The sequence below is a fragment of the Ictalurus furcatus genome, chromosome 19 (assembly GCF_023375685.1).
Source record: "Ictalurus furcatus strain D&B chromosome 19, Billie_1.0, whole genome shotgun sequence".
In the NCBI taxonomy this organism is placed as follows: Eukaryota; Metazoa; Chordata; class Actinopteri; order Siluriformes; family Ictaluridae; genus Ictalurus; species Ictalurus furcatus.
In genome coordinates, this window is record NC_071273.1 from 8,597,330 (window position 1) to 8,620,287 (window position 22,958).

The 22,958-nt window shown below is 38.0% G+C and overlaps 1 protein-coding gene across 1 annotated transcript in view; it reads right to left on the minus strand.

Moving 5' to 3' along the window:
• LOC128622969 (thyrotropin-releasing hormone-degrading ectoenzyme-like) overlaps nt 1–22,958 on the minus strand; it is a 186,841-nt gene that overhangs the window by 14,131 nt on the left and 149,752 nt on the right. Inside the window, exons 10-15 of the mRNA XM_053649753.1 lie at nt 19,027–19,115; nt 16,769–16,902; nt 16,460–16,515; nt 9,996–10,143; nt 7,488–7,585; nt 4,320–4,427 (exon numbers count right to left, since the gene is read on the minus strand). Of these exons, the coding sequence (XP_053505728.1) occupies nt 4,320–4,427; nt 7,488–7,585; nt 9,996–10,143; nt 16,460–16,515; nt 16,769–16,902; nt 19,027–19,115 (633 nt within the window). The remainder of the gene's footprint in view (nt 1–4,319; nt 4,428–7,487; nt 7,586–9,995; nt 10,144–16,459; nt 16,516–16,768; nt 16,903–19,026; nt 19,116–22,958) is intronic.

The following is a 22,958-nucleotide window of genomic DNA, read 5'->3' on the forward strand; positions in this document are numbered from 1 at the left end:
TACAATAAACAAGCTGATCCAATAGTAATAAAATAAAGTATCATATTTATATCAACCCCAACATCAGGCCCACTGTGAAAGATCATGCTTCTCCTGATTACCAATTCTGCCAACTATGCTTAGGCTTTTCTCTAGCTAAAATCATGTTACATAGTATAGATACATGTAAACTGAAGCATCTTAATCCATTAGTGCTCATTATGTCAGTTTACATTTTGCCATCCATCTCATAGACAGTGGCCTAAAGTTTTTGGAAATCACATTTTATGCTCCTTCCTCTTGACTCAGCCTAATTTCAGGTGAAGGATCAAACTGCTCTCATTTTTCATCATCTTCTAAAATCCTGAGTCATGATTTAATCGGTGTGGCTGCTGCTTTAGCATTTTTTCTTTATTAGAGAGATGTTTACTCAGTATAAGTACGATTTGCAATACATGCATTAAAATGCACACTGGAAGTAATATTTATAATACATTTCAACGCTAAATGTACATCTTAATTTGTACATGTAATTAATTTGAGATACATTACTAAAGACGATCAAAGATCTCCTCTTTACATGCTACAGTGTGTAGAGAACAGAGACTTCCAGCTTAGTCTCAACTCACAGAATAACTAATTTTTTTTCCTTTTTTTTTTTTTCTGGTAATAATCAGAACAAGTACAGGCAAAATCAGCTATTACTGCTAATGCCAAGGACTGAGACTGGGCAGTTGGACTGTAGGAAAAGTGTTATGTGGTTTGGATTCTTCAATCTGGGCAAATGTATTAAAGTTAGACCACACAGAATAAGTCTACTCCAATATCTGTAATGACTAATTCCTATTCATTTGCTTCATTTGATTAATCCTTAAATGTGGTTAATCAGTGACTGCAAAATTTAACATGTATACCTGATATACCTGACTGAATGATACTATATTTTAATTTAATGAGACTAATTGGTTTATCAGTATCCATAAGATATATGATAATACAAATAGTAATAATAATACTAGTAATATATATTTTTAAAGAGCACAGAAAAATAATCTGCCTGTATTGTTCACAAAAATTAATTAAAAAAATACATTCTAAATTTGCTATATGGAGAATTCATAATTCATCACATTCAGCATGCTATCTGGAGAAACAGGCCCGGCAATGGTGTGTGCAATTTCATTTAAACATTTATGATGTTTAAACTACAATGACAACATTTTGTGCTAAAATGGAAATTTAGATACGGATACTGCTGCAGAATGAAACTGAACTTGAAAGCTCACTGTGGAGTTTCCATTAGAAACAGCAATTGTGGGAGGATGCACATGTAATGCATGGATAAACAAACATGATATCTCTGGAGGATTGAATGGGTCAAAGGATCTACACCTTTGTTTGTGCTCCCACACCAGGAAATAAAGCTTTTCTGATTTTACATTTTTCAGGAAGGGTCTCAAGGAACTCAAGGTCATATGAGGACTGGCCTCATGTAAAAGTTAAGACATGTTCCTGTAGCAATTTCAATGCTATGTAGTTACAGTAATATTCTGACAAAGACTGATGGATTTTGTTAGGGAAATATTCTGTGTCCAGTTTAGCACATGTAGTGAGGATTTAATACTGAAATTGTTGCATATGCAGGCTGGATGTTGAGGTGGGTCTCAGTTATGAGTGGTTCTGATTTTGGACTCAAGCCCGTTTTTGCGGGATATGGGCTCGAGTGAGGAAGCTGTTTTAAGTGCAGTGCCACTGTTTGCCAGTTTGCTGTAACCACAGTATGTCATGTTGAAATGTGTCTTAGTCATCATTATTACAAACTATTTAAAAAATATATATACTAAATATATTTTTATTTACTAAATATACATTTTTACATTTTTGACATTTCTGATTAATCTCAAGAGCAAATTTTTATGGATAAAATTATGAATTAACTTAAAGTGAGCTATAGGCCTAGCAGATCAGTGCACAGTCAGCTTATCCTTTAAACTGTGGGCACATTTCTTTTACAGGAGATTGCATTGAATTAACAATTACACTGGAATTATTTTTATTAATTCAGCTATTCTACAGCCCGTTCATACATATCTTGTGGCTATATTAATTTGTGTGTGCAATTAACTGTCAGTGTGTTATAAAAGTATTTTAAAAAATGCAAAATAAAAGACTTTGCTGCATCAAGTGCTATAATTATAGCTGAATAATGAGGGTGTTAGTCATAGCTTTCAATGTAACTAAATTTGCAATGATTAACATGATAATGACAATTAGGTCTATTCATGCAGCAATTTACTGGCAAATACTATCTTTGTATTAGTCTTTTTATGTGTTTAATTTTTAAAATGTATCTTGCTTTTTATATTATATCTGACAGCATTCTAAGCTCATATTTTTTCGACTTCAAGGCAAGCGTGCAGGTTTTTCAACAAGGTTAATCTAGATGCTATTGAAAGTCCTTGTCTCTGACACTTCTACTCAAGAAACATCTTGGAGGTGTAAACTATATGGAGATAATGTGCATTATATGAAAGGCACATTCATTCTGAGTTCAAATTCCAGGACAACCAAGCTGTCACTGTTGGGCCCTTAAGCAAGGTCCTTGTACCTGATCATATGTATCAAGTTTAAGTTGCTTTGTATAAAACATCAGCCAAATGTGGTAAATGAGAATGATGAGTAATAATATAATGACAACAACTGAATTATGCCATCAGCTGTCATAATACTAGAGACATAAAAGACTCTAGTTTCTCTAGTAATCTTTAAATAATTTACAGTCATTTTTAACAGCTTTAAAAACAAAGCATTTTTTTTTTTATGGCTCACTTTAGCTGTATGTAGTGTCACTACACTTTATATAGTCTCACTCACCCAGAGGGCAGTGATTAGGTGATCACTCCTCATCACCACCTTCAGTACAAAGCCAAAGGACAAAGCTATACATCTTTTATTACAGTTTACTACTCATCCCTCGTATTACCACTTATTCTCAGCTATAAAAGGATGGAGGAGGTCACAGCCTTAAGACGAAAATATCATATCACGATACTTGAGGACATTTCTACAATAAACGATGCTTATCACAATATATAATATTACTTACAAACTGTCTGCAAATCGGTAGTAAAATAAAATCAAATAAAAAAGTTAAACTGAGTTTGACAATACTTCTTTAATGCCTATAAAAGACAAAGAAGTTTAAGTAAAAAAAAAAAAAAATACATGAAATCAACGACATAATTTGTAATGATTAAAAATGTAAAATAAATAAATAAATAAATAAATACATCACCATACAACGTACCAATGATATCTCAGAAAAGTGTATTTATCAGTGTATTTATCACGACAACAATACTACATGGATATATTGCCCAGCCCTATGGATTACCATCTAATAATAATAATAATAATAATAATAATAATAATAATAATAATTATTATTATTATTATTATTATTACTATATTAATAACATTAATAATAATAAGCCTGACTGAAAGAGTAACTTAACACAAGGTCATGCTAAAGAAAAAAATATCTTTGATCAGAAATGTTCACACACACAAACACACACACACACACACACACACACAGCAGCTGCTCCTACATCCGATAAGCTCTATTTTCCCTCATTAGATGGTACTTATGACATCTTGTGTTTGCCTGTGGATCACTACAATGTATACAAGGCTGTTTGGGAACAAAAGCTATTAAACGAACAAATAGGTGTTGCCATGGTTGCTTGGCAGACCGTGGATACACACTGAGGGTTTGGCGTGATTCCTCAGTGTAATATATTGATCAGATGTCCAACTGTCAACACATACCAGTCTCAGTCCCAGTACGCAGTGTGCTCTGACAATACTGCACTCAGTCACACAAATACTTCTGTCAAAATCACACATAACCTTTACAACAATATTGGCTACACGCACTTTATTTCAGGTAGTTATTTAATAGACATTAACTGCATTAATTTAAATGCTCATTAAAATATTTAAGCAGGTCTATATCAGAGTTTAGATGGTGATAAAAAACAAAACAAAAACAAACATCTGCTGTAGTGTGTTGGTATGTTTATATATCTTCATGGTCACCAAATGCCAAATGCCACAATAGACTGGTCCCCACAATTATTTATTATATTTATTTTTACAAAATTCTGTAGTTAATAGTAAAAAAAAAAAAGTAAAAGAGAAAAAAGTTTTCCTTTTGGTTACGGTGGTTAAATTTAATTAATTAGCTACATTAATAATTACATGATTGTAATGTCTTCAGAAGTATACTAAAATGTGTGTGTGTGTGTGTGTGTGTGTGTTTGTGTGCACGCTTTTACCTGTTCTTGTTGCTCGAGATCCAATCGGACACAAGGGACACAGCCTGCCTGTGGCAGTGTTTATTCCCAAAACTGCAGGCCAACATAATCACCGCCCTTTGTAACTCTCTGTTGAGGAAGGCGAAGGAGCATGGAAGGGAGGACAGACAAGTTGAGAAGGAATAATAGCGGGTGAGCGAGAATAAGGTTGAGAGAATAGGAGAGGAAAGGAAAACAGGAGAAAAGTAAGAAGCCATATGAAGAGGGATAGTGATGACGTTAATGAGTGAGAGAATGGGAGATAATGCATAGGGAATAAGGGAGAGAGAAAGTGAATAAGAGTAGGAATAAAGGAGTGAGGACATGAATAGAGAGAGGAATAAGAAGAGAGCAAATGAGGAGTAATGGGTAAAGAGGAAGTAAATGTGGAAAAGGACAAGAGAGAAAGAGGTAATAAGCGAGTTAGCAAGTAAGTGAATAAGGGGAACAGGTAATAACAGAAGAATGAGTATAGAAGTATAAGGAATTTTAGGTAAAGGTAGTGGTAAAAGAATAATTATACATATAATTAATGAGTTAAGCAGCTCTGTCACCAAATCCTGGAGACTCCCCAGTTAATTTCACTCTCAATCCAGTGCAAAAAATAAAAGAAGAGTTTACTGGGTTACAGTCGAGGCCAAAAGTTTGCATACATCGTGTCATTCAAACTCAGAATTTTTGCAACTCCACCAATTTCATGTTACTATACATTTCCTGTCTTAAATCAATTCAGATTCCTGCTTTATATCCATAAGAGGTCATTTCAAAATAAATGCTAAGAGTCAGATTTATTTCAGCATTTGTTTATTATATCAGATTTTCAGTGAGCTTACAAGTTTACATACACTTTGTTTGTGTTTGTTGGCATTGCCTCTTAATTGCTTGAACTGCTTGGAGTAGCCTTCCACAAGCTTCTCACAATAGTTTTTCCTCCTGACAGAACTGGTGTAACTCAGTCAGGTTCAGCTCAGACACATTTTTTCAGTCCACAAATTTTCTATGGGATTCAAGTAACAGCTTTGTGGTGGCCACTTTGTTATCTTTAAGCCATTTCATTACAACTTTGGAGGTGTGCTTAAGATCACTGTCCTGCTGGAAGACCCACTTGTGACCAAGTTTTAACTTTCTGGCTGATGTCTTGAGGCATTGCTATAGTTTTTCTAGACAATCTTCCTTCCTCATGATGCCATTTATTTCCTGAAGCGCACCAGTCCCTTTTTCAGCAAAACACCCCCACAACATGATGCTGCCACCCCCATGTTTCACAATTTGGATGGGGTTCACTGGATTAAAAGCCTCATCCTTTTTCCTCCATACATAGAACTGATGATTATGACCAAAGAGTTAAATTTCTGTTCATCTGACTATAGAACACTCCTCCAAAGGCACGATCACCTGCAAATTGCAGTCTGGCGTTTTTATGTCGGTCTAGGTGTAGGTGCTTCTTCCTGGCATGATGGCCTCTCATGCCTTAATGGTGGATTACGTACTTTGGTACCTGATATCTCCAACTCCTTCACCAATTCCTTTGTAGTTGTCTTGGGGTTTAGTTGAACCTTTCAGACCAAGATTTGTTCAACAGTGAGAGTTCATTTGTGCCTCTTTCCGGAACATTGCAGTGTCTGTATGGTCCCAAGATTTTTATATTTGAACATACAGTACTGTGCAAAAGTCTTAGGCACCCTATTTTTTTAGTACAAACTTTGTTATAAATTTTTATGTTATGACATTATCAAGTCAGTACAAAAAACATGTTAGATTTCCAAACATTACTTTTCCAGCACAAAATTAAACTTTACAGAAAAATGTTTGTATTTCAGTAAAGAAAGTAGCATATTATGTAAGAGACAACTTTTCAGAAGAACTGTGGCTGGTTCTGCAAGATGTTCAGTGAAAAGTACCAGCTAATTTCCTTATTGTCATGTAAAGTCGATATTGGAAACAGATGCAAGTGCAGATACAGCTTTATTTAAGAGATGGGCAGAAAAATCCAAATCGAAAGGCAAAATACATGGTCAAAAACAGGTGAGGGGTCAGGAGATTGGCAAACGGGCATAAACAAGACTTAGACAAGAATCAATAATGCGAGGACAAAAACAGGATCGAAATCATGAAGCGAGAACAAAGATCAAAATGGCTCAGTGGAGTACTAACAGAAAACACAGAAACACTCAATACTTCGCACCGAACAAAGACACACGGCGAGGTTTAAATAATTAGCATAATCAAAGAGGGATAACACAAAACAGCTGAGACATTATGAAAGAATCAATAACATAACAGGGGCGGAGAAACCAAACCAAAACATCCGTGTAATCGTAAACAAAGTCAATGTTAATGAAAAGCCGGAAGCATGCGCTGTTGCGCTTTGGGCAGTTAATGCTCGCTGAATGCTTCGGCACGCAGCGCGAGGGGAAATCCATAACACTTTAAAACTGCACAAATTGCACCTGAGACTACTAATACATTTTTTAAAGCAAATGGTCGTCACACCAAATATCGACTTAGTTTAGTTAATTTATTTCAGTTTACTGCTCTTTATAGTATTTTTTTTTTAAATGTAGAAACATTTAATTGAATTATGTTTGAAGGCAACATGCTGTACAGCATTTCTTTGCATATGCCTAAGACTATTGCACAGTACTGTACAATTGTATGTATTGCTTGTGGTGCCTTCAGTTGTTTGAAAATTGCTCATAAGAAGGAACCGGACTTGTGGCTGTTCACAATTTTTTTTTCTGAGGTCTTGGCTGAGTCACTTGGATTTTCCCATGGTATCAAGGGCACAAAGGTAGTTTCTCTAAAGCTCGGACCTTAAATACAGCCACAGGTGCACTCCCAGTTAACTCCTAATTATGACAACTGGCCAATCAGAAGCTTCTAAACGTTCTGTTTAAATGACTGTTTAAAGAGACTGTCAGCTTGGTGTATGTATAGTTTTGACCCAGTAGAATTCTGATATATTTAATTAAAGCTGAAATAAATCTGTCTAGCATATAATGTGTGGAGTTGTTAAATATGTTTTATTGAATATCTTTAGCCTAGGTGTATGCAAACTTGTGGCGCCTTAACTGTAAATCTCAAATTAAGATTGTACAGGTATGCACTGTGTGTGTCTCTCATTTGAGCAGTGAATGCCTTGGCACTTACTCAGTCTGATAGGTGGCCTGCAGGAAGGAGCCATCTGCATTCACACTTGGCCAGCCCAGCTTATGATACTTCAGCTCAACCTGCCTCAACACATAGCTCTGAACATACAGGACACAAAGAAAGAGAGAGGTAGAAGGAGATAAGCAATGGAGGAAGGGAGGGAGCAAACAACAGAAATATGCAGCAAGGGATATAGAGAATACATGAGAGAGTGTACAAGGGAAGACAGAATAAGGGAGAGAGCTAGCACATCAGTATGGCTAGTAAGTATTTAACACACATATACACTGGCAGATGATTGGTGATGTTAAAGCAGGATGAATAATTAATAACAATAATAATTCCTTAGATTTATATAGAGCTTTACTTTGTAATGGGAGAAATCTCCTCAACCATCATCAGTGTGTAGCATCCAACCGGATGATGTGATGGCAGCCATAGTGCACCAGAACACCCACCACACACAAGCTATTGGTGGAGAGCAGAGGAGAGTGATATATACCCCTAGTAGCTATACCCCTATTCTTTTACAAGAAATGTTCTGGGATTTTTAATGACCACAGAGAGTCAGGACCTCGGTTTAATGCCTCATCCGAAAAAGGGTGCTGTTTTTACAATGTAGTGTCCCCATCATTATACAGGGGGCATTAGGCCCCATATAGACCACAGGGTGAGCACCCCCTGCTGGCCTCACTAATAACACTTCCAGCAGCAACTTTAGTTTTCCCAAGGAGGTCTCCCATACAGGTACTGGCCAGGCCCAACCGTGCTTAGCTTCAGTGGGAAATCAGAGCTGCAGGGTGATATGACACGTCCAATGCGTATAAGGGTTACCACTGAGAAATTACAACTAAGCAGTGGCAGACAGTTACTTCCTCCAGAGTTTAAACTTTGTGATTGTGTGTGTTTTTGTGTATGTGTATCCACAGCAGGCACTGCTTAATTTATCGTGGCTTGTCATGGTTTCTTACTAAGATGAGAATCAAAATACTATAAAATCCCGCTATGCAGCAAGTGAGTTAGAATGAACAAGTTCACAGACAAACATGGCAAGTAACTCCCATCAAAGGAAAAAAATAGTACTCATATGTAGGGATGTCACAATACCAAAAATGTAGTAGTCGGTACCGATAGCACCAAAAGTACACGATACTTGATACCAAAGTCGATACCACAGTGTGGTATAAAAATAAAATAAAAAAAATTTAATTAAAAACTCTCCCGGAGGACAGCCTCCTCTGGCTGATACTGGCAGAGAGAGAGAGAGAGAGAGAGAGAAGGGGGGGAGAGGGAGAGGGAGAGAGAGAGGGGAGAGGGAGAGAGAGAGAGAGAGGGGAGAGAGAGAGAGAGAGAGAGAGAGGGAGAGGGGGGGTATTTTAGTTATCAAACACTGTCTGACAATGACTGGAGGTGCATTCCTAAACGCGCGCACACACACACGCATGCACACACACACGCATGCACACAGACACGTGCGCACACACACACACACACACACACACACACACACCTTATACTCTGAATGCAAGCATTACTTTAAATACACTGATATGGTGGTAGGCCAAAAAGATTTATTAAAAGCATGAACATTTGAATAATTATTAGTGACATTAGACTACATTTAGCTGACAGGACACGGGCTGAATGGCGATGCATGATGGACCATTAGGACCTAGTTTATAACATTGCAATGTGTTAGCGTTGTAAACAAACAACTGGCTATCGCAAACATTACATGGAGCATAACGTTAGCTGGTTTCATGGCAACAATGCCAGCTGCCTCAAACAAACATAATATAGGACCGTCTTTCAGGTGCTTCACCAAATTCCACGTGTTTCCTCGCTTTGTTTGAAATGAACGATAGCATCGGTTGCACACCGGAAACCGATACTAGCTTTCCTCTCTTTTCCTCTCAACGAGTCGGGGCGGCGCTAAACTTCTTACGCTAAGCTAATCTTCTGTAGTTTTTCCCGTGTGCTTGTAGGCATTCTTCTTCTTCTTCACTACTTGATGACCGACTAAAACACTTGCGCATATTTGCTGCCCCCATCAGGTCCAGAAGAATTGCAACCTCAGTACCTCCATTAGAAACGGTTCCAACGTTAGCACAGAAAAACAAGTACCATCACGTTTTAAGAATGTTGGTACGGACTTGGTACCGAAGTATTGGTTCTCGTGACATCCCTACTCATAGGAGCAGATGACACAGAATAAAGACTGAGCATTCATGGTTTAGCAGTTTCATCTAACATCTTTGTGAAGCAGCTCATTACTGAAGCCAACTCTGTGGTGACGTGTCCTACAGTTTCCTGTTAGGCTCTTAACTGACTCAAGATCACTACTGAAAGCTCAGAGAGGCTAATGGAGCTTCACTTAGTGTATGTCAAATACACTAAACTCATTTTAGTCCTGAAGGCTCATAGGGATCAACAGGGTTTCAACTTCACAAAGATGTTGATACCAGGTCAGTGGTGAAGTTTCACAAGGGCTAATGGAGGTTCGCTTACGCTAAAGATGCTGTAGTCCTTGGTGCGGTCAAGCAGCTTGTCGAGTTGGTATAGCGCTCGGCTGGCAGCATGCCAGGGCAGAAACTCATCCTCCTCAGACAGGTAACAGATGATCTGCAGAGGGATGCTCTGTGGGAGATAGCCAGCTCTGCAGAGACACATAGAATGAGAGAAATACTGTAGAGAGATAGATATTCTGAGACAGGCAGACATGCAAAATAGAGAGAAGAGTAAAGAGTAAAGAGACAGTAGCAGATGAGTAAGACAAAAAGAAGATGAAAGATTAAAAGGAATAGAGTGATCCAGACATAGATGTATAGCAAAGTTAAACTTTTGTTAGTATATAGATCATAACACTATTTGAGGGAGGCTTACTGCCATGTATAAAGTTTTACAGGGAAAAATACTTCTGAAAGCACACTCTCCTCTAATGCGGCAGTTCTGTTCATGCTGCAAAAATCCATAAACTATCAGATGCTTGGAGGATAAAAGGTATCGGCATAGGAAGAAAAGTTCAAACCCCATCCACTATCACCAAGAGCAGCATATCAAACACAAGGTAAGATTCCAGAAGCTTTTTCAGGCAAATATGACTCAATATTTTATCACAAACATTAGTCACTACACCTCTTCCATCCATCTCAGCCCCAGCTCTCCTCAGGGGCTGAGAACACCAACTGAGGAGGGAGCATGTACCAAATATCAGGGAGAAAGGCTTCAAACGGAACAGTCTAAGGATATTTTTTTAGCAACCACAAAGCAGCACTTACAACCAGGTCCACAGGTTTTTGTCAAAGGTACTCATTAAGTAGGGACAACAATTTTGGTCATGCATTTAGATTTCAGGACCCAACTGAAAGGCAGCAGCATTCACTGCATATTAACTAAAGGCATACCCATTTCTAATAAATAAACAAACAAACAAACAAACAAATAAATAAAGCAGCACAGCTCATGAGCAGTCTAATGCAGAGGTTTTCAAATTTTTTGGGCATGCATCCACCTCCATTTATTTAGTCCATTTATTTAGAACTTCATCATTCATGGTTGCTTTGTGTTTTAATTTATGTCTGGAAAACACAATCATTAACGTGTAACTGCTGAATTAGACTAGCTCGGTTGACGTGAGACAGGAGGACAGTGTGGAGAGAATAGCACATATGCAATATATTTTAAAGACAGCTGATAAAATACAATTACAGCAGTGCGTTAATCCCTCATGGTTTATTAAAAAGCAAACAAAAGCTCATCTGCATAACGGGCATAATGCTTGGTCCTTTGATGCTCCTTTACCCCTCATGTTCACTTAGAAGCACCAGAAGAAGAACACATTGCAGAGGCAGCTTCTCCAGCCATGTGTGTTATTTCCTTGAGATGTACAGTATCCGGTTAAGAAAATGGCAGATTACAGTTTAGGCACGATAAAGCAATAAGGTAATTACAAATGTACTGTTGGCCAAAAACTCATCTGTAAATATCCAAATTTGACATATTTAAGGTTTGTGGCTGTGTTCTGGTAGCCAGATTGAGAACTCATTAATCAAGCTGGGTACAAACGGATTTACATTTACATTTATGCCATTTGTCAGAAGCCCTCATCCAGAGCAACTTATATCCATCAATTTTTTTTTTTATATAACTGAGCAGTTAAGGGTTGAGGGTTAAGGGCCTTGCTCAAGGGCCCAACAGTGGCAGCTTGGCTCTGAGCTACCACTACCCCAGTGCCGCCGGATTTATTCATAAAATGTTCAAAGGAGCATTTACAGTATAGATTAGGTATTTATGAAAGATTGAAAAAAAATAATATCCTACTCGTGATCCAGAGTGTACACATAACTAAAGTAAACCTCGATTGATCAGATTCAAGTACTATAATTTGCAATAAGTTCCATCATTTTTATGTACAAGTTAGACAAGTTTAATTATCATATTTATTTCAATTACCTACACACACACATAATGAAAATCTTGTGAAACCCATGTATTTAATTATATTTACTAAAGAAATATTAAATATGAAAACAATTAAAGAAAGCAAGCCAACATAATCTATAGTTTAAGACAAACAAGACAAGTCATTCACTAAAGAAGAAATGCAGCTGTATAATGGGCTGCAGTGGTTAAGATGGTGTATAACTTGGTTCCATTTACCATGGCATCGTCTTTTAATGCTGTGCAACACTTTATTAGAGCCAGCACTGTGTGATTGATAAGTGATCAATAAGTGACCGATCAGGTATGTCTCAAGCTGTAATTCTCTGTTTTCATGTCAAAAATGTTCTCTTCACCACAAACACACAGGATTCTACATGCCGATTAAACATTTTCTTACTCAACACATATTGCTGTGAAGATCAACTAATAATGCACAATAAGTATTAATTTAGTCACTAGGTCAGTATTTTATTTATGCAATATATGACTGGGCTATAGTGACCTCAGTAAAAAAAAAAAATCTCCAGTAAAAAGCTCTAGAAGAATTTGGTTACTCAAGACTGCTTGAAAGGCCTGTTAAAATGTAGTCTCAGCATGGCCAGTAGTCCCTAAATTGCAGTCTTTGGGGAGGTGTGAATTGAAATTCCATCCCAGGACTTCCTTTTGAACAACAAACAATCAACACCACTGAATGAGAAGAGGCAGGAACACTGACCTGCCTCATCACTCCTTAGTATATACAAACACCTGTGAGTTAGGCTTTAGCTTTCCAGCCACCTGGATCTCTAATCATCGACTTCAGAGTCATCTTCCATTCATCCATCCATCTTCTATACCGCTTAACCTTTTCAGGGTCACGAGGAAACCTGGAGCCTATCCCAGGAAGCATGGGGCACAAGGCGGGGTACACCCTGGACAGGGTGCCAATCCATCGCAGGGCACACTCACATACACATTCACACACCCATTCATACACTACGGACACTTTGGACACGCCAATCAGCCTACCATGCATGTCTTTGGACTGGGGGAGGAAACCGGTGTACCAGGAGGAAACCCCCGCAGCACGGGGAGAACATGCAAACTCCGCAAAAACAGAGCCGGGGAAATTTATGACTATAACTCTGATCCTGCATCAATCTCATTCAGTATCTAGTGAGTTATAGGGCGTTGTCCATGATCCCTGGACAAGCTGACTCAGCTGAGGCTACAGCTGAACCTTCGCCACAAATCCCACTGAAATCTGTCCACACTCTCTGAAAAAGCAGACTAATCAATGCCGCTAGATGTTTAGCACAATCTCTGCTGATAATGCTTATACACTAAAAATCAATATTTTCCATCCTCATATCTTGAATAGTAATAACCCATCTTAAATACCTACAGAAGCAAAATGTTACTAAACTCAAAAAGTGTTAATGTAATCCCAGTTCTTTATTAAACCATTAAAGAGTATAGTCACTGGAGAAGTAGTATAATAAGGGCATACGGTGGCTTAGTGGTTATCATGTTTGCCTCACGCCTCCAGGGTTGGGGGTTTGATTCCTGCCATGGCCCTGTGTGTGCAGAGTTGGAATGTTCTCCCTGTGCTGTGGGGGTTCCCTCCGGGTATTACGGTTTCCTCCCCTAGTCCAATGACATGCATGGTAGGCTGATTGGCATGTCCAAGGTGTCCGGAGTGTGTGAATGTGATTGTGCCTGATGCTCCCTGGGATAGGCTCCAGGTTCCCCGTGACCCAGTAGGATAAGTGGTATAGAAAATGGATGGATGGATGGATGGATGGATGGATGGATGGAAGTAGTATTATAGAGTTCATCATGGTTCAGTACTTGGCTGTTTGATTTCCTCTGTTTCCCTGGTGTACTGCATTTAGTAAACTGAATGATTACAGTTGGGTACAAGCTGTGAACAGGTCAGAAAACACATGAGTCTATAAGCTTCACAATGATGAACAGTGGAGCTGGGCTGCAGAGTGGGGAAAAGACTCTATGGCAGCTTTCCTGTTTTTGGAAGTGGAAAAGTCCTTGTTAATGCTTCTCAAAGTGGGCCTCAGTTATCAATCTTCAAGTAAAGCTTTATATAATTGTTTGTGTAAACCAAACCGAAATAAAAATGTCCACCAGATTTACAAAAGTATCCGAAACACAAAGCATTGGTTGTACTCATGATGCCAATCACCCTGTAAAGTGCAAACATGTTGATGATGCTACCGTTTAAAAAATACAGTGGCATCGGCTATATTTTGAAACTTTAGTATCATGATACTACCGTAGTACTGGTACACCAGGCAACCCTACTTGTTTCCTTTAAAAAGAAAAAAAAATCAAGATGCCTTCTCCTATTTCTGAGCAGTATGGGATAGTTTCAAGTCCCTGGGAGGTTTTTGAGTTGTAGTTAGTGTGAGTATTTTGCTGAAGCCTGCCAACCCTTCCACCAGCTTTTGCAAGCTGTTCTTTAAAGTTTTAAGTAAAAGCCTTGTGAGACTTTATCCATTTCATTCTGCAGGATCTTGACGCATATACTTAGGCTGAAGCTTTCTGGCAAAACAACAACAACAAAAATAAATAAATAAATACTTCGCCGGTTGTTCATATCTGTATTAGGTTTTTTTTGTTGAGAACACATCATCTGTTCAGTCCAAATAGTATATATTTTTCAGTTACATCCCTAATCCATTTGCATCTTTACATGTGTTCTTCCCATCTGGACATTTTTACTAAAACAACCAAACATATTCCACTAAAAAATGGCCACACACACACACACACACAATTACACATAACCAGGGGATAGACCTAGGGAGATATTCCATGAACTCAGCTAATAAAACAGGGCTTATATGAAATAGCCTTGCTTAGTTTAGAGTAAAATGTCAATTCAGGTTCGGCTTATTTCTGCTAATTCAAGCTAGAAGCTGTCAATCAAGACTCACACATAAGCATATGTTATATAAGCAGCCCTACACGTTGAGTGATGATATAGCAATATAGCAGTGAATATTCACTCCAGCTGAGCAACAACTTATAATTAAATTATACAATGAAGAAGACATTCATTAGAATGTGGTGTTAGAGAAACCTGAAGGAAAAGTCGATTATAAATGCATCCCCACTCACAGTATACAAGACCTCCCAGTTCAAACTCTGTTACCTGCATTTGCAGCCATTCCTGCCACGAAACCAATATAAACAATGCTCCTGGAGCCACACTAATACAAAGCGGAAAATGCATCATAACACTAAATAAGTTAGACTTTGAATGTCTTTGTATGCTGCAGCATTAAAATTTCTCTTCATAGGTACTAAAAGACCCCAAACCTGTTCCATCATGACAATGCCCCAGTGCACAAAGCGAGCTCCATGAAGACCTCCGAAGGTTTGTTAAGGTTCCTGTGTAAGAGCTTGACTGTCCTGCACAGAATCCTGACCCGAACCCCACTGAACACCTCTGGGTTGAAATGTAATGCTGACTGCACCGCAGGCCTCCTCACCCAGGTGGCGGCTGTGGCTCAGATGGTAGAGCGGGTTGTCCACTAATCGTAGGGTTGGCGGTTCGATTCCCGACCCACGTGACTCCACATACCAAAGTGTCCTTGGGCAAGACACTGAACCCCAAGTTGCTCCCGATGGCAAGCTAGCGCCTTGCATGGCAGCTCTGCTACCATTGGTGTGTGAGTGTGTGAAAATGGGTGAATGAGACACAGTGTAAAGCGCTTTGGATAAAATATAATAAGTGCACAATATAAGTGCACAATTTACCATTTACCCAACATTGTCTGACCTCACTAATGCTCTCAAAGGGGGATTAAATCTAGAATGGGATGTTCAACACACACATATGGGTGTGAAGGTCAGGTATCCACAAACATTCGGCCATGTAGTGTATGTTTAAACCGTTTGTGCATTCAAAATGTACCTATCAGCATACATTCCTGACAAACGATCACATTTAAGAAGAATTGGTGGCTGAATTATTTGCCTGGTCCTCTTGACATTAGACTAAGAGTATGTACTATTGGCCTGTATATGGACTAAATGTGGCCTGTTACCTAAAATGAGATTGACACTTGTGCTCTGCTGCAGCAGTTGTATCATCTGTACAAGGCACAATTATGTGATATCCTGGGAAACAGATTTGACTCCTCATACCAAGCTCAGTGCTCTCTCTATTTCATCATTCATCCTCTCAGCCTTCCTACTCAGCAAGGAGCCTTAGGAGAATGGGGCTAACAACTGAGCTCTACTGGATGCTTTCACAGAGCTGTTGTTTGTATAAGTTAAGGAGAAAACGAGTGAGAGAGCGAGGGAGAGAGAAGTGGCATGACCAGAGGAATGTATAACACTCCTCCGTTCCTCCCATTATCTTTCCGTGCAGCTTTGCTTTGGGCTTTGTTTTGACACAAGTGCCAACTTGTGCTTTCGTTCAAGCAGACAGGGAATGGGCAAAGAAGCTTCCATTATCCTGAACCAACTATACATTAAATGAGGCTGCTGCTTAAAGTCTGAGAAACAATTCTCCACAAACCCACCTGGCCAGGTTGAAGACGTCATCAATCAGGCCAGCACGATTGCCTACAGAGATGATCTACAGTCAGGGAGGAAATAGAGAAAAGGTTTCATTATAGTGGAGTACAGTAATACAGAGCACAAGAATGGTAGTGTAGCAGGAACTAATGAATTGATAACAAAACAGGACACAAAAGCTGAAGCCAAAAATGGGCACAAGTTTATGAAAAATAAAAATAATTAGTGAGAGATTCAAAGAGAATAGCAGTTCTGTTGAGAGTGAGAGTAAAAGTAGAAATGAGAGAATGAGAGAGAAATGAGTTGCTGCATACTGTGGGGTTGATCATCAACTGCTGGATAATGAGCTTCCAGTTGTGAAGGTCATAGTTCACCCTGAAGTAGCCTGTTTGATTGATGTTTCCCAGCAACCACGTCTTCTCGTCTATGTGGCCCACACGGTGCGTCTCTAAATATACATGCAAGGTGATAATGCTTAAAAGCGCAGCCTGACATCATTAGGACAGTCACATTTTATTCCTTTTCCAAAACCGATGCACTTAGAGGTTGGATGATTAATGGAGGGTACTAATGGGAATGTCTATATTCACTCAGGCTTTTTATTGTGGAAATTGTGCCCTGACTGTAGTAGTTTCTAATGAATCTGCTCATCATTGTTCATTCAATACAGGAAGGTGAAGCTCGGAGGAAAATCTAGAAACCTCATGAAAGATGAAATGAAATGATCCATAGCACAAATGAAATCTTTGCTGAAACAAATGAAACTGTCCAATGGCAACAATACACTGTATGCTTCCATGATTCTCATAAACATGAGTCTTAAAAAAAAAAAAAAGTCTTAAAACTCTTTATGCAGTCTAATGCATATAAATCTCCAACAAATCCCTTTTGGGTTCTGTGCTGGATTTAAACGTTCTGGCAACACAGGTTTGTATGTTAAAAAATCTGTGATACTAAAGAGCTCTCACTTAATAACAATTTACAAACTGTAGATTTCTCATATATATATATATATATATATATATATATATATATATATATATATATATATATATATATATATATATATATATATATCCCTAACTACAATTTAATTACCACTAAAACTTACATAAAGTCTGTGTGAATGTAGTAGTTCTAGTAAAGTATGTAAGAATGCCAGTGTTGAACTTTTATGGAGAGCCTTCATAATATGTGAGTTCGGTGCAATATGAATTTGTTCCTGTCCTGATTATAAAACAAAACATGATTGGTTGGAGTGAGAACATGCTACGATTGGTCAGTGCAATGTGGCGGTTATCCAACTGGCTTGAGTAGACCGTGGGCGGAGCCCAACTATTTGTGAGATTTGTGTGCACTCTTGACGCTAGAAATGTTTCAAAATCCACAAAAGTGCGAAGCAATCCACAAATCCACAGGATGTGGTCTACAAATGAATGCAAGGCAGAGTTGTGTTTGTGACATAAAAACATTTATTTAAAAAAAAAATGTTTTTGCAAATCTCATTTTATTTATTTGTCGATTTAATTAATTTTTGTGAAACTACTAACATATATTTGTAGAACTCATTCAATGCATTTGTGAATTTGTTTACTTTTTGTAAATCTCACTACATTTATTTGTGGATCATAATCTACTTATTTGGAATTATGAAACAATTCTATCCCCATAAGCAGCTGGCTAATTCTGATTGGTACCCAAGAACACCTCTACCAAATATAGCACTGGCAAAAAAGTAGAAAAAAAGAAATTCAGAAACCTTCCACCTGGAAAAAAAGATATTATTAGTAAAAAATATAGAAAAAATAAATAAATTTTATATATATATATATATATATATATATATATATATATATATATATATATATATATATATATTGCAGTTGTTGATAAATTCACCCCAGTAAGAAGCTAATTATAAAAATAGGTTGTCTGAGGATTTTATAGACTATTTTCACTATTTGATGGTTGTGCCAGAGACAAGAAACTTAGGCAAAGGAAAATTAGCTGAAAATGGAACCAATTAAAATTTGACACATTTCAAAAGTATACCATGTCAACAGGGAACCTCAGCAAGGAAGTCATTGCCTAAATTGAATTCAAAATCTTGTAGTGTAACTGGCCCCAAACGATAGGGTTCTAGATGTGAATTATTGCTGAACCAACACATCTCTTGGATGGACTATAAATTATCCATATCAGGAATGAAGTGGAATGGGACTAAATGCATTAACAGCTGACACAGAATTAGTTTCCATGTAGTGAACATACAATATTAGAAAAAGGTACTTTAGCAATGGACCCAAAAGAAATGATCTGCTGACAAATGATTGAAAAAACAAACAAACAAACAAACAAACAAACCAGCAAGTATAACACGTAAGAACGACACTTGCTCTGGTGACAGTACTTTCAAAGGGATCACATTGATACTAGATGGTGAGGATTCAGCTAAAATAATAGGAACATTATTTTAGAATACAAATACGGATCTTGTCAGTGGACCTTTACAGTATCAGATAAGTCATTCTCCCGTACAATTCTGATTGTGCTGTATCTGGGGAGAACTTACCTGTGTTTTTAGAGACCCATATGACAGTCTCAGATGATATGTGACTAGTGTTTCCCACTGCTAGTGTCAATGGGATTTGCCACTGGAAACTAAGAGAGACAGAGAGGGAGAGAAGTGTCAGTGTCACCCCTGATCATATATTTATCTCGAACAAACAAATGACAAAGAAAGAATTTGAAAAGAAAAAGCCAGACTGCCCTCAGGTAGATCTCTAATCATCACATAGTGTATAACTTAAAGCTGATAAACCTGAAGGTTGTTACAAAATCTGAATGTAACAAGATTACATTAACTTAGAAGTTGTAAACCATACACCATGCATCCACCCAAGACAGTGAGCAACATTCATGGTGCATTTACAGTGCACGTCCTTGTCATGAAGCAGTTCTGCTGTGTCTATGCATATCAAGCCTATCACATCCTTTAAAACTCTGCCTGACAGTTGTTATGCACACGTATGCGCTGTTAAAATGGCAAGCACTCAGATGGTCATGGTCTGCTGCCTGCCAATGCTAATTACCTTGAAATAAAGACCCACCACAGAATAATTAATGCCATTACAGCACAGTAAATATCCTGTAGAGCCAGGCAATACACAGCTTCTTATCTCTCTGAATAAATACCCTTGGATTATGTAATTACACCATTCAAGTAATTATGATTTAAAGAACATATTAGCATCAGGCTTACAGTACCCTCCACTAATATTGGCACCCTTGGTAAATATGAGCAAAGAAGGCTGTGAAAATTTGCCTTTACTGTTTAACGTTTTGATCTTTTGCTTAAAAAAATATCACAAAAATACCCTGCTCTTATGGATATCAAACAATTGCAAACAAAACACAAGTTTATAAATAAAAATTGTTAAATATAGGTGTGCAACAATTATTGGCAACCTTTTATTTAATACTTTGTGCTACCTAGTTTTGCCAAGATAACAGTTCTGAGTCTTCTCCTATAATGCCTGATGAGGTTGGAAAATACATGGCAAGGGATCGGAGACCATTCCTCCATACAGAATCTCTCCAGATCCTTCAGATTCCAAGGTCCACTGTCTTGGATTCTCCTCTTCACTTCACCCCACAAGTTTTCTATTTTTAAATCACTTCTTAAAACTTATCTTTTTAATTTGGCTTTTAACTGATTTATTTATTTATTTATTTCCTTGTATTCTAGCATTGTTTTATTGTGTCTACTGTACAGCACTTTGGTCAGTCTTGAGCTGGTTTTAAATGTGCTTTATAAGTGAAATGAACTTGAACTTCTATGGTTTTCAAGTCAGGGGACTGGGATAGTGAAATGAACTTGAACTTCTATGGTTTTCAAGTCAGGGGACTGGGATAGCCGGACCTTGATTTTGTGATTTTGTGTTGATTTTTATGTATGATTTAGATCATTGTCCTGCTGGAAGATCCAACCCTGGCCCATTTTACGCTGTCTGGCATAGACAGTCAGGTTTTCATTTAATATCTGTTGATATTTGATATCCATTATGCCGTGTATCCTAACAAAATGGTCAGGTCCTCTGGCAGAAAAACAGTCCCAAAATATTAAAGAGCTACCACCATATTTAACCGTGGGGATGAGGTACTTTTCCATATGGCTACCTTTGTGTGTGCGCCAAAAGCACCTTGGTATTGCCATAAAAACTCTATTTTGGTTTCATCTTACAAGAGAACCCGATCCCATTTGGAGTTCCAGTAGTGTCTGGCAAACTGAAGATGCTTGAGATTGTTTTGGATGCAAGTAGAGGTTTTTTTCTTGAAACATTTCCAAACAACTTGTGGTGATGCACATGACTTTGGATTGTAGTTTTGGAGATTTCTGACCCCAAGACGCAACTAGTTTCTACAATTTTAAAGCTGTGATCGTTGGAGATTTTTTGGCCACTCGAACCATCCTCTTCACAGTGCATTGAGATGATATAGACACACGTCCAATTCCAGGTTGATTCATAACATTTCCAGTTGACAGGAACTTCTTAATTATTGCCCTGATGTTGGAAATGGGCAGTTTCAATGCTTGTGCTATTTTCTCATAGCCACTTCCCATTTTGTGAAGCTCAACAACCTTTTGCCACACATCACAGCTATATTTCTTGGTCTTATCCATTGTTATGAATGACTGAGGAAATTTGCCCTATGTGTTACCTCATATTTATACCCCTGTGAAACAGGAAGTCATGGTTTAACAATTTCCTGTCCCTAGTCACCCAGGTATACTAAATAAAATATCAATTGGAATATACTTCAAATATATTTTTCTCATATATATATATATATATATATATATATATATATATATATATATATATTATATATATATATATATATATATATATATATATATATATATATATATATATTAGATAAACCTGCACTGTGTTGTGCAATTGTTTGATTGCACAACACAGATGAGAGCAGAGTATTTTTGTGATTTTTTTTTAACAAAACATCAAAAGGTTAAACAATAAAGACAATTTTTCACAGCCTTCTTTGCTCTTATTTACCAAGGGTGCCAATATTAGTGGAGGGCCCTGTAATCCTTAGTTTGAAGGGAATTATATTGCCTTGTCTGACAAAAAATGTGCATCTCAAAAATTAAAATTTTCAGTAACAGAAAAAATAAAATGACATTTATGAGGTCATGAATGTGCCTAACAAGACTACTGACTACTGATGAACAAAGGCAACAATGTTTATGAGAGTGAAATGGCAACAGTAGGAGTGGTCAGCAATGTTTTGAGTGGTGGGAATTTTGCTGAAACCTGGCAACACTTGCTACAAACTTCTGTGAGCTGTTCTTTAAAGTTCAACATTAAAGTAAAAACCCTACACAACTTTTTTTTTTTGTCCTGCATGATTCATATACACAAACCTCGTCTGATGTTTTTATGCCAACTTTTTTTTGTTTGTTTGTGTGGCTGCATCCCAGTCCCTGAAGCTGGCAATCTTTATTTTTTTAAAAAGAACAAATTGTCTATTTTTCATGCCTATATTAATATTTTTTTAAGATTCATTATCTGTTCAATCAAAATAATATATTTATATTTGTTTGCTTCACGCCATATGTTGCTCCCCCTTCCTGCTCCACGGAGGACATCGCTCCTCCCTCATGTTTCACAGAGAGCATTGCTTCTCTCTCTGGGCTTGCAGAGAACCTCGCTCCTTCCTCTGGCCTCGAGGAGAACTTTGCTCCCCCCTCGGACCTCGGGGAGAGCATCGCTCCTCCCTCTAGCTTCATGGGGAAGAACGCTTCCTCCTCAGGCTCCGCCTTGAGCTTCGTTCTTCTCGCTGGCTGTGCAGTAGCCATCACTCCGCATTCAAGCCAGGCCAGGGATATCATGTCATCTCTCTGCGGTGCAGAACAGACCACCCCACACCAGCTCTGGCACAACACTGTTTGAAGCATACAATTGTATAGCACACAATTGTATAGCACACTGGCTGCACTCCAGACCTCCTCACCCAACATCACTGCCTGACCTCACTAATGATCTTGTGGCTGAATGAGCACAAATCCCCACAGCCATGCTCCAATCTAGTGGAAAGCTTTTTCACTGAAGTATGGACATTATTCTAACAGCAAAGGGAGGACTAAATCTGGAATGTGATGTTCAGCAAACACATATGAGTGTTATGTGAGATGTCCACAAACCTTCGGCCATATATTGTATGTGTGACCAGCTGGCATTTAACTAATTTAATGCAATTTTGCTTCAATAACAGCCCTGGTATGGTCTAACAGCTAGCTGAACAATAATGAGATATGCTCAGATCTCTGCCTCACTCACCTGGAGCATGCAGCTAACGTAATTAAGGGGAGTTACTGCATCACCCCCATTACAGTCATGCTGCACGGTGGGTGACAAGGAAATCAATTTGTGGATCCGACCTCTAAATTCGATTTAGTTATCTATTTTCTCCATGACT